The 11812-nt window shown below is 45.7% G+C and overlaps 1 protein-coding gene and 1 non-coding gene across 2 annotated transcripts in view; both read left to right on the top strand.

Annotated features, from left to right (window-relative positions):
- The first annotated feature begins 3234 nt into the window (after window positions 1-3234).
- Window positions 3235-11812, top strand: part of PARVA (parvin alpha) — a 145805-nt gene continuing 137227 nt past the window's right edge. Inside the window, exon 1 of the mRNA XM_031460014.2 lies at window positions 3235-3471. Within this exon, the coding sequence (XP_031315874.1) occupies window positions 3336-3471 (136 nt within the window). The 5' untranslated portion in view covers window positions 3235-3335. The remainder of the gene's footprint in view (window positions 3472-11812) is intronic.
- TRNAT-AGU (transfer RNA threonine (anticodon AGU)) lies at window positions 9329-9400 on the top strand. The gene has a single exon. It is a non-coding gene; the product is annotated as a tRNA-Thr (tRNA).

The following is an 11812-nucleotide window of genomic DNA, read 5'->3' as shown; positions in this document are numbered from 1 at the left end:
GAAAGTGCAAAGTGTTTCCAATATATTATCTCATTTAATCTTTGAACAAACACCAGATCAATTCATATCCATAAGATCTATAAAAGCATAATATCAAAAGAAAGTATATAAAATCTGTAAGCAAACTGGAGCAATTCAGAACACTGCTTTTCAGGTGATCAGTGGTGAAGGAGCAATCCATCGTAGATCAATATTTTTGTAGAATACAATAAAAAATACTAAACAAATATAAAATTGCATTATTAAAGTGTATGAAAGTTTCTAAACACTCAGTTTCTACATTTAGATCATCAAGGATTAATAACAGTTTGCAGATCAATACTGCTTTTCAGACTACACTTCAAATAGCACTGACTTATAATTCACTATCCATTCCACTTGGTCTTTCAAGAGAGATTGATAATTATCTAAGAGGCAGATGTTTGAATAACAAGACATCTGCATAATTTTGACACCCTAGAAACCATTCACACCCATACAGGTTAGTGTCACATTAACAGGAATTTACCATTGCCCTGTGTTTATCAACATAATGTCAACTATTCCAAAAAATTCTTGCACAGAAAGATAAAAGTTATAAATAACATTATTGTTCAGTTAGTTCCCCCACAATCTCATTGAATTGAACATAAAACCCTTAAACTTTTCAATAGATAGCATTAAAGACTATTTACTCTCCAAGACTCTTTGAACGTCTTTCCTTGTGTCCACCAATCCTAAACTAGTATATCATGATCTTTAGCCAAATGAATTCAGCACTACCCCACTGAAAGATGTGCCTTAAACCATATTCCAAAACCTTATAAATATCCCTGCTTTGCTCTCCCCCAGTCAAGATGCTGCTAAGACTCTGCCAAAGTAGGACTCTCCTTATGATGTATGATAAACTCAGCTTTGCCTTCTCCACAGCTTATTTTGCTAGTATTTCTTGGGAGTTAGCATTCAACAATCAAGACTTAGTCTTGCTCAGTCATTTTCAAACTTCAGTATGCATAAAAATTACCAAGAAGGGTTATATGTGCAAAAGCATGCATGAGTGATTTATGAGATCTCCATGTATAAATTTGACCATGTCATGTTTAAACCTAAGTCCTGCATCTAGATCAGCAATTGGAGAATAGAGAACCGCAGAATGTTTGAGCTGGAAGTGGTTGAAGGTACCCGAGTATCAGTGCATAGATCAGCTACATCAAAATCACCTGCTGTAATTAATCCCTGTTAAAAAAAATACCTATCCCTGGGTTTCTCTTCAGGTGTACTGAATCAGAATTTCTAGCAAAACAGGGCTTGCAAATGTTTGTAACAAACTCCATGAGGGGCTGTGAAACACAATCAGGTTTGAGAACCATTATGGTCTTCCAGCAATTCATCCTGTAGATGAAGAAACAGAGACTCAGAAATGGGAGGAAACTTGCCCGAGATCACATAGCTATTGAGCTGTGTGTCTGATTCCTGGACAAGAGTTCCCAGGGTGGAGATCAGATTTTGGAGATGTCCTTATGTATACAATATCCTGAACAAGAACGATTAATGTATTAAGAACACAATTCTATTTTGGCATCTCAACATCTCTTTCAGGTTTATCAGAGTGGTAATGGTGGGAGGGGGTGGTCACTGTAATCTCCGCATGAAAATTCTAGCAGTTATGACTTCTCTGCTTTCCATTAGGTAAGAGGAACCAGCTAAAATATAATTTTCAAAAAAGAAAATTACGACTGTTAAGCAAAGATAAGGTGAACACATATCTGCTGAGGATCTACTGACCATCTTGTTTGTTAAATTTGTGTTCTCAGGAACTGTTGCTTGTTAGTTGACTGATTGGCCCAAGTAAAGGCGAGTGGGTTATTTCAATGCTCTAGAATGTGTCCTGGGAAGGAATCCCAGCTGGCCCTCCAGAGAACTGCAAGTGAGCACTGGGAAGAGGTTCAAGGTCCAGGCAGCTACTCCTGTGGTTTTTCATTACTCAGACCACAGGGCTTTTTGAGCACACTTCTTTGCTCCACTGTTTTGTTTCTCTACTCATCAGCATGCTGTGGCTAAAAATGAGCTCCCTCACCCCCTTGAGTCAGCATGGTCATCACTAAGTGCTCAACCTCTTTTTGTTTTTAATGGAGGTACTGTGGATAGAACCCAGGACCTCATTTGTGCCTACCACTGAGCTGTCAGTCCCCCCATCTCCACTAAGTGATCAACTTCTGATAACAGTCTCTAGCTTAGTTCAGATTCTTGATGGAGGTGATCTAATTGGCTACTCTCTAGTCAAGCATTTGGTCCCTTTGGGTCAGGTGATCACCCAGGGTCCATCAGCTGTGGCTACTTGGAGACAACACACTTGCCACGGAGTTGTGTGAGGGTATGTGAAAGAGACAGAAAGACGCCAGGAAAGCCGAGAATCTCAAGTGGCCAAGCACCTTAAAAAGTGCCTTTTATTAATTTCCAGCATGAGTCCTTGCCATGGGTTTGTGCCGCTCCCGTTATCCCATATGAGTCTGGTTGTCACTTTGTTGCTTTTATGTAAGATTAGTTGCAAGGGAGTGAGTGTCTCACAGGAGCCCATGGTCTCCTACCTTCCCCTTCACGTTTCCACCTACACTTGGGACCCTCCTTTGTGCAAGCCATTGAACTGCTAGAAACAGGGATGTCTCTAGGAATAGGTCTTGGCCCTGCACTCATGAACTTCAAAACTTCGTCTTAGATGAGGGTGAAGAGGAGGCTGACAGTCACGGGTAAGTGCAGGAACAGCTGGATGTGCCCAGCTGGTGGGGCCCGAAGGTATTTTGGTTCACTATAATAATTTCTTCCCCAGCTTCCTCACTCTTTCGTGGGCACAAGACACGGGCCTAGTAACTGTATAGTTAGAAATGCAGGCGAAGAGGGAGCTCCTCACCAAGCAGCCGGGCCAAGACAGCCGAAGACAGAGCAGCAGGTGAGTTCGATTCAGCAATCACCGAAACCCGGGGCGGGGGCGAGGAACTGCGCCGGGTGCAAAGCCGGGAGAAGTGTGGCCTCCAGGCTCCAGGGCTCCCAGGCGGGAGGGTCACACACTCATAAGCAGACAAGGCCGCATGTCCTGCAAGGGGCAGATTTGGGGCATCCTCCCTATTCCGGGCAGCAGCGGGGCGCGGGCCCCGAGCGCGCAGCTCCTTGCAGGGCGGAGGGCGGCGCGAGGGAGGGAGAGAGGGAAGGGAAAGGCGAGCGTGAGTTGCCTCAAATGCTTGGAATAATTCCGCTTCCGTTTGGAAAGCCGCAGCCTCAGTCCCGCCGCGCCCGCCGCGTCCGCCCAGCGCCAGCTCCGCGTCCTGACCGGCCCGCGCGCGGCTGCCCGCTCCGCCGCCATGGCCACCTCCCCGCAGAAGTCGCCGTCTGTCCCCAAGTCCCCCACTCCCAAGTCGCCCCCGTCCCGGAAGAAAGATGACTCCTTCTTGGGGAAACTCGGAGGGACTCTGGCCCGGAGGAAGAAAGCCAAGGAAGGTGAGTGCGGCCCAGACCGGCGGACGGCAGGGCCCGGGGCCGAGGGGGCCGGGGCTCCCCACGCCGGGCGGGAGCGCGTCGCGGGTGCCCGGCGTCCAGGACGGCGGGGGGAGGCGCGGGCGCGCGCTGCCCGGGGACGTCGCGCGGGGCCGGGCCTCGCCGCCGCCCTGCTCGGGGTCGTCCCGGCTCTGCCCTCTCGGGTCCCCGCGGCTATCGGGTGGGGCGGCCCGGGCCCGGGCCCAGGCGACGACCGCGCTGGGCCGGGGGCCGAGGAGGCGGCCGGGCCCGCCAGCCCGGAGGCGGCGTCCTCCTGTAGGCCCCGAGTCTCCGCCTTCTCCGTGCCAGAGGCTGGCAGTTCCCAAGTCTTCTGCTGAAACTTTTCTGGGCGCCGTCACTCTTACTCTTTGCCTTCATTGGTCTTTGAAATCAGATCATTTCCTAGACCTGCTGAAGTGTGCGGTTGCTGCGTTGGCCTCTGGTTCTTTTGTTGGTCCCCCGGGCCCAGCAGGGCTCTATGAATAAGTAGATCAACACCAAATGTTTGTTGAATGAATGAGTGAAGAGCTGGCTGTCCTAGTGGCCCCACTCTGTGATAAATGATAAACTCGTACCCCAGGAGAAAACCTCAGTTCTACACACGCACAGTAGCATCCTTGGCTGTGACCCTTCTGTGAACTCAGGAGTTAAAGGGCTCCTGCAAAACCATTTCCTTTTTCCCACCAGGGTGAATTGAGGAGATCTTATTTTTCTCTAGGACAGTTTACATGTAAAATATTTTGTCTCATGGGCAGATTTTGCATCCTGGTTTTTTTCTTTTTATATTGAAGTATGGTTGATTTACAATATTGTGTTAGTTTCAGGTGTATATCATAGTGAGTCAGTATTTTTGCAGAATATATTCCATTATAGGTAATTACAAGATAATGTGTTTAGTTCTCTGTGTCATACGGCATATCCTTGTTGCTTATCTATTTTATATATAGTAGTTTGTATCTGTTAATCCTATACCCTTAATTTGTCCCTCTCCCCTTTGTAATCACAAGTTTGTTTTCTGTATCTGTGAGTCTGTTTCTGTTTTGTATATACATTCATTTGTATTTTTTAGATTCCACATATAAGTGATTTAGTTAGTATTTGCCTTTTTCTGGCCTATTTCACTAAGCATAGTATTCTCTAGGTCCACCCATGTTGCTGTAAATGGTATATTCCATTCTTTTTTATGGCTGAGTAATATTCCACATTTTAATCCAGTTGTCTGTTGATGGGCACTTGGGTTGCTTCCACCTCTTGGCTATTGTAAATAGTGCTGCTGTGAACATTGGGGTGCATGGATCTTTTCAAATTAGAGTTTTCATCTTTTCCGCATATGTAGCCAAGAGTGGAATTGCTGGATCATATGGTAGTTCTATTTTTAGTTTTTTTAAGGAACCGGCATACTGTTTTCCAAAGTGCCCCAATTTACACTACCATCAACAGTGTATGAGAGTTCCCTTTCCCTCACATCCTCTCCAATATTTGTTATATGTAGCATCCTGATTTTTGTTTTGAATAATATGGTGACAGTTCTGAAAAAGGGCTAGTGGTTGGTGTGTAGGTAGAGATTTCTTGTTAAAAATTTTTTTTTTCATAGACTCTTTAGTAGTTTGAGAGAAACTTGGTTGTGATGCTGGGATGTAAAGTAAGTTTCATTTTCCTGATTTATCTTAAAGCATGAAAAAGAACTCGGTGTTGAGAATTATCAGACTTGACACAAAGAACCAGACTTCTCTATATTGAAGCAAGAAGCAGTAAAATACATCCCCCCATAATGTTTTCTCCCTATGTGGTTATTTTGGTAAACCAATGCCTGAGTAGTATGCAGTTGGTAACAAATTGTGAAATCCTGGCTTGGAGAGTGCTGTCCTAGACTATCCCTGTAACTTTCCTACAGTATTCCTGGTATGGGCTCGCCAGCTTAAGACAGGGCAACTCAATTACTGAAGCTCCTGACCTTCCAGGAGCACTCACCCCACTTTGCTAACTCTTTAGAAAAGTTTACTTTATCTCTCTGTATCTACTACTGTACTATACATGCAGCCAGGAGAACAGGTGGAATGGTGGCTCTGCACTTTTTCCAAGTGGACTGGCTTGTTTTGTGGAATCCCTTCACCTGTCCAAACATCCTCTGTTCTATAGTTGGTCCTCAAAGATGAGCTTCATGGCCCTCTGTTCTCCCATCTCTTCAGTTGCAGTCAGGGTCCCTGCAGGAAACAGAAGGTCAAATTAGTTGGCATTTAAAAAATAATGTAGAAAAGGGACTATTTCTGGGGATGTGGGCAGGGTGAAGGGAACACAGAGGGATGCTGAGGCACCTAGGAGCTACCAGCAGTGGGGGAGCCGTTACCATCCCCAGGCCTGTAGGGACGAGGGGAGCAAGCCAGAACCCATGGAGAGCGGGAGCTCTGGAAGAGGGTGTTGCTGACAGGAACAGGGAGTTTAGAGGGACAGAGCCAGTCAAAAATGTGGAGATGGAGCAGGGAGATGGTGGCACAAGAGATACTCTGCGTGTTCTCTCCTGTTCTTGCCCTTGAATCTCTTGCTGGTGCTTTCGTTTGGCTTGACCCAGTGGGAAGTCAGCAGGGCGAGGGAGTGTTGGTGATGCAGTCTGTAGGGGTCCGCTCCCTTAGGGCACAGAGCAGTGCAGAGAGTAGATCATAGTGGGAGTGCGGAGGAATGGAGAAGAACTACTAGACTCTCTCAACGTGAGCTGCCCAGAAGTCAACATAGTACAGTAGTGGTCTGGTCCAGCCAGTCCAGATTAGAACAGGGCTGTCACCTCCCTTGTTCTAGCATAGACATCATGTTCGATTAATGCAGCTGAAGCTGCTTCTCTTGATTCTGCCAGCTACATCACACTGTTATCTCTCACTGAGCTTGTTATCAGCTCCCTCGAAGACATTTTTATGTTTGTTGCTCTTAAGTCATTCCCTTCCCTAGCTTGGATTTGCTCAGTTGGGTTTTTGAAACCAAGTGTAAGATGTTATTTTTATCCTTGTTATACTTAACTATTAAATCCTGATTCTGTCATTCAGCCTATTAGCTAATCTAGAGGATGTAAGTGGGTAATGGGAGAGCAAGTGCTTCTCATAAAGGGGCCGCCATCACCCAGCTCCAGCTGCACGGGGTGGTTCTTTGAATCAAGGCCGTGGGGTTGGTCTTGGTGAGCACGTGCTGGGTCTCAGTGATCAGTACTTTCCCTATCAAGGGCCCACTGACCAATCACTTAAGTAACAATAAGGCTAAGCTTTACTCTGGATCCTGCATAAACTCACAGCTCTGTGCTTTGCAGAAACTTCTTTCTTTCCACATTATCCCTAGTGTTCTAGAGCCTCCCATCCTTCATGATTCCTCGAGATCACAGATGTTGGTCAATCCACAAATTATCCCAGTGCTTCAGCATAGAATTCTCCTGGGTCCAAGGACCCCTGTTCATTTGTTTGATATCTGTTGTGTCCCACAGTCAGACACATGTCTTTGGGACCAGACACTTTAGGGTTTGATGTCTGGCTCTGTATTTATTGCTGTGACTTAGGACAAGCTCCTTAATCCTTTGAAGCCTCTGTTTTTTCATCCATAAACTGGGAATAAAAATTCCTTCCTTACATGGAGGTTGTAAGGCTTAAGTGAGACAAAGGATGTAACATGCATAGTGTGCACAAATAATGGTAGCCATTAAAATTGACAGCTCAATTTTAAATAGTCTTTAAAATTTGAAAGTCTTTTCATTATGGACTGCAAGAAGATTCCACAGGTTCTGTCAATAGCTTAGTACTGACTGTATAAAACTCATGTAGCACTATTTGGGTCTGTTTAGAAATTAGGGACCTTTCTTTGCAAGTCAGACAATCGTCCTGTTTCCCAAGATGTCTCGTTTCCGCATTTAAAAGTGTCTGGGCCCATTCTCAGGAGTTGTAGACAGGGAGATTTTATTTTTCTCTGTGGATCTTCTCTCTTTGGGTTTCCAGTCCTCCTCAGTGCTGTATGAGGCCCTCTTGTGTGGGTTCTTAAGCTCGCCTTTCAGAATCTACTTATCAAAGGGGCACTTTCCACCTTTCTTCCTCCAGATCTGTCCTTGGGACTTGGTTTTACCAGGAACACCATCTTGAGTTGTATCTGCCTGCTGAAGTTGCCCTAAATTAGGCCCATGGCAATGGTTGTTCCTATATTTTACCCACTTTTTTTATTACCCCTGAGAGCTTTACATTTTGTCTGGTCCCGAAGTGTACCATTTTGGTTCTTGTTGACTGTCCATTGTCACTGGGGAAAATCCTCAAACTCTGTAATAGATTTATGATTTGTAGAGTGAGCAGAAGCCTTAGCACTGCTGAGCAATCCTCCTCTCCTGATCAGCTTGCATTCTCATTTTCCAAAGTGCTTTGTTTAAACCCTTATCACTCAAGCTCTTCCTCAGACCTTCAGATAGAAAATTAAGTGCCAGGTTATTAAATTAAATTTTCTTCACCATCACCCTCCCCCAGTCCCACCCATATCTACACCTGTCTTTTTCTTCCCTCCCAGTCTTAGTCTCTTCCAAGGAGGTCCCTTCTCCCAGGAGGCCATTCAATTCCTCTTCTTCCCAGACATGGCATAGCCAGACACCCTTTTGCTCATTTCCCCAGCCTTCTCTATGCTGCTCTGTCCCCCTAACATCTGCAAATATGCTTGAGTCTCTCCCATTTGTAGATAATCTCCCAGTGCTGGTTTCCTCTTAAGCTGCTCACCAGAGCCTTGAAAGAGTGTTCTGTACTGGCTTCCCCTTTCTCATTCCCTAGTTACATCCTGACCTCCTCTTCCCATTCTGTCACCGGTTATTTGAGTACCTGCTACGTGCCAGGCACAGTGCTAGGTGCTGGGATAGGGCATGAAAGTACAATGAATTCTTGGTTTACTGTCCTGGAAGCGGGTGACTATAACTTGGGACTGTTTGTTTATTTAATTTTTTAACACTCCTTAAAACCTGATCCCCATTCTTGAATAAGCAGTGTACGAATGTATTTCTTCATGTCCTTTTTTGTGCCTAAATAAATCTCATGGCATGCGCCTTGTTTTACATGAAGAGAAAATAGAAATAGTGTAAGCATAAGCAGAATATTAGAACATTTTTAAAATTGTGCAATCCCCCTCTTGTCCTTTGCTCGTTCAGTGCAGTGATTTTAAAGAATCAATGTTCAGGAGTTTTCTTTTAAAAATGAACAATATACAGTGAGTGATATGGGAGGGTTTTGGAATGTTTGTGCTAAGGAATAACATGACCTTGCTTCTGTTTTAACAGGATTTCGCTGATGGTGGTAAGAGACTGAGGGGGTGGGGTGGAAGCAGGGAGAGGAGGTAGGAGCCCACTGATGCACCAGGTGAGAGATGCTGGTGGTCTGGAGTTCAGCGGTAGCAGTGGAGGGTTGAGTGTTCAATTCTAGATATAGTTTGAAGGCACAGAGGATAGGATTTATTGAAAGATTGGATGGAAGATGAGAGAGTACAATCAAGATGACTCCTGGGTTTGGGTTTGAACAACTGGGAAGATGAATCTTATTTTAACTGCAGTGGAAAATTCTGTAGGAAGAGGTGGTTTGGAGAGAAAAAGCAGGACTCTGTTTTGGACCTGTTTGGTTAGAGGTGCCTCCTGGACTTCCCTGGGGCCGTGTTGAACTTGCAGTTGGTTCTAGGAGTCTAGTTCAGGGGAGGGGTCTGGGCTGGACACCTCTCGGTGTGTAGGTGTATTTAAAGCCATGAGACTGACTAGGATCATCATGGAAGGGAGCATAGAATATAGAAAACATTCAAGGGCTTTCCAACATTTAGAAATTGGGAGATGGTGGGGGAGGGTATAGCTCAGTGGTAGAACGCATGCTTAGTGTGCATGAGGACCTGGGTTCAATCCCCAGTACCTTCATTAAAAAATAAAAATAAATAAGTAAACCTGATTACCCCTCCCCCCAAATAAATAATTAGAAGTTGGGAGATGAGGAGGGACCGGTGAGAGAGAGGCTAGAAAGGAGTGGCCAGTGTGATTGGAGGGAAACTGGGAGAGTGTAGAGTCTAGGAAGTCGATTGAAGAATTTATTCTCTCACCACGATTTACGCTTCACTGGCCAAGGTCTCCCAAATCCACTGTGGCCTTTTCAATCCTCATTCCACTTGGGCTTTTGGTAGCATTTGAATTATTCAGCTTTCTTTTCCTTAAAATTCTCTTCTCCCTTGACTTTACCCACACTGAATTGTTCCCTGTGTCTCTATTGCTTTCAGACTCCTTTGTAGGCTTTTCTCATGTGTTTACCCCTCAGTAGTGTTTCGCCAGGTCCTGCTCTGCCCCCCCCCACGCCGTTTTTTTCCCCTTTGGGGATTATTTCATCTACTCCCGTGACTTCGGTGACCACCTACCCATTGATGGTTCCACAGTCCATCTCTCAAATCCAGATCCTTCATCTGTATCCAGAAACATCTTTCCGCTGTCTTCCAGATGTGTCATAGGACCCTCAAACTCAGCATGCCCGAAACGGAATTATTATTTGTCCCACTTGCCTGAATCTGCTTTTACTCTTGCACCATCCCACCAGCTGCTTAAGGTGGAAGTGTCGCAGTCACCCGCTGTTTCACAGGGCGGACAGTCAACGTGTTAGACTTCCCTGGCCCCCTGCCCTCTGCCCGGCTCTGCCCTTGCTGCCACAGACGATAGGTAAATGAACAAGCGTGGCTGTATTCCAATAACACTGTAGTTATGGACCCTGAAATTTGAATTTCACATAATTTTCATATCTCACAAAATACTCTTTTGTTCTTTTTCAGTCACTTAAAAAGCGTGAAAACCATTCGTAGTGCTGGGGCTGTACAAAGAGGGGTGGTGGGCTGGATACGGCCGTGGGCAGCACTTTGCCAGCCCCTGCTCCGTCTCATCCCCACAGCCAGTCATCTCTCACGAAGTCCTGCTAATTCCGCCACCTGAATATTGCTGCCTTCATTCAGGCCTCATAAGTGTGCTTTGTCTTCTTTGATTGTTTATTTTATTAAATTTTAGCATCTTTATTTTCCACCTGAAATATTGCAGTATCCACCCCCCTTGTCTCCCTGTCTCTGATCCTTTTTAGTTCAGTCCACTCTTCATCCTTTTGCCAATGTGCCATTCTCTTACTTCTCAGCCCGGCATTCAGGTCCTTCACAGCTGCTCCGTGGTCTGCTCTTCTGGTCTAGTCTCCCTTATTCCCCTGTCAGGAAGCCTTCATTTTAGCCACAGGAAACTGCTCTTCATTCCCTAAACACTCCATGTTCTTCTACGTGTTTTCACCTTTATGCATGCTGTTCCATATTTCTAGAATGACCTTTTTCCCTTCTCTATACAGCAAATTCCTATTCAGTCGTTAAGACCCAACTCAGATACCCTCTTCTGCTTGATGCCTCCTGTAGCTCCCCTAGGAGAGTGAGACGCTTCCTTCTCTGTGGTCCCACACTGCCCTGTCTGTACGCCCCGGCCACACGGCGTTGCAGCCCTGTGGCTGTGTGTGTCACACTGTGACGAGGGTTCTCCTCCTGTGCCCCTCCTGCCTGGCATAGTATTTAACACGCAGTGATATCGGCATTTCTATGGAATGAATTTCCCTGCATCTACCTTGGTGAAAATAGCACCCCCCCCCCCCCCCCCGGCTAACTGGCTGTGTGATCTCAGACAAGCCTCTTCCCCTTTGCCCATTTCTGACGTCAGGGGATTAGGCTAACTAACCTTTTGGAGCCCTTGCAGCTCTGGTGTTCAATGACTTCTGAGCTCTCATTTCACCAGGCTGCTCTCAAATTCAGTTTTATTGTCTGTGTAGGGTGGTCTGGGAATGACATCATCACAAAGACTTCTTTCTTTCCTCCACTAATGAAGGCACCTCTGTGTTGGGAGGAGGAGATGGAAACCAGGATAAGCGGGCCGCGGCCCAAGGACACCCCCATGTTAGGAATCGGTCTCCTTGTCTCATGGAATATCTCCACGTGGTTGTAAGCGCTGTTCATAATTATGTTTTAGCCATTAGCACAGGAGGAGAGATGAAATCCTCGTGTAAACGTTGGTCAGCATCTAAAATCTCCACTGATGGTCATGGAAAAGAGAACACGATTGGGGAAGGTGCTACAACAATTTTAATAATAAAAGGCTTTACGAAATACTTTACAGAATAAAATAAAAATGAAATAGTTTTTTTTTTAAAAAGATGTAAACATGCTGTTACATTTTCAATATGTTCTGTAGCCTGCAGTCAGTAGGAAATCCGGGGCCCCCAGGGCAAGGAGGCCGCGTGCCTTCTTTTTAGTCTTCCCTTAGACTCAGGAG

This window comes from Camelus dromedarius, chromosome 12 (assembly GCF_036321535.1).
Source record: "Camelus dromedarius isolate mCamDro1 chromosome 12, mCamDro1.pat, whole genome shotgun sequence".
NCBI classification, from domain to species: domain Eukaryota; kingdom Metazoa; phylum Chordata; class Mammalia; order Artiodactyla; family Camelidae; genus Camelus; species Camelus dromedarius.
This window is presented reverse-complemented; position numbering and strand designations above follow the sequence as displayed.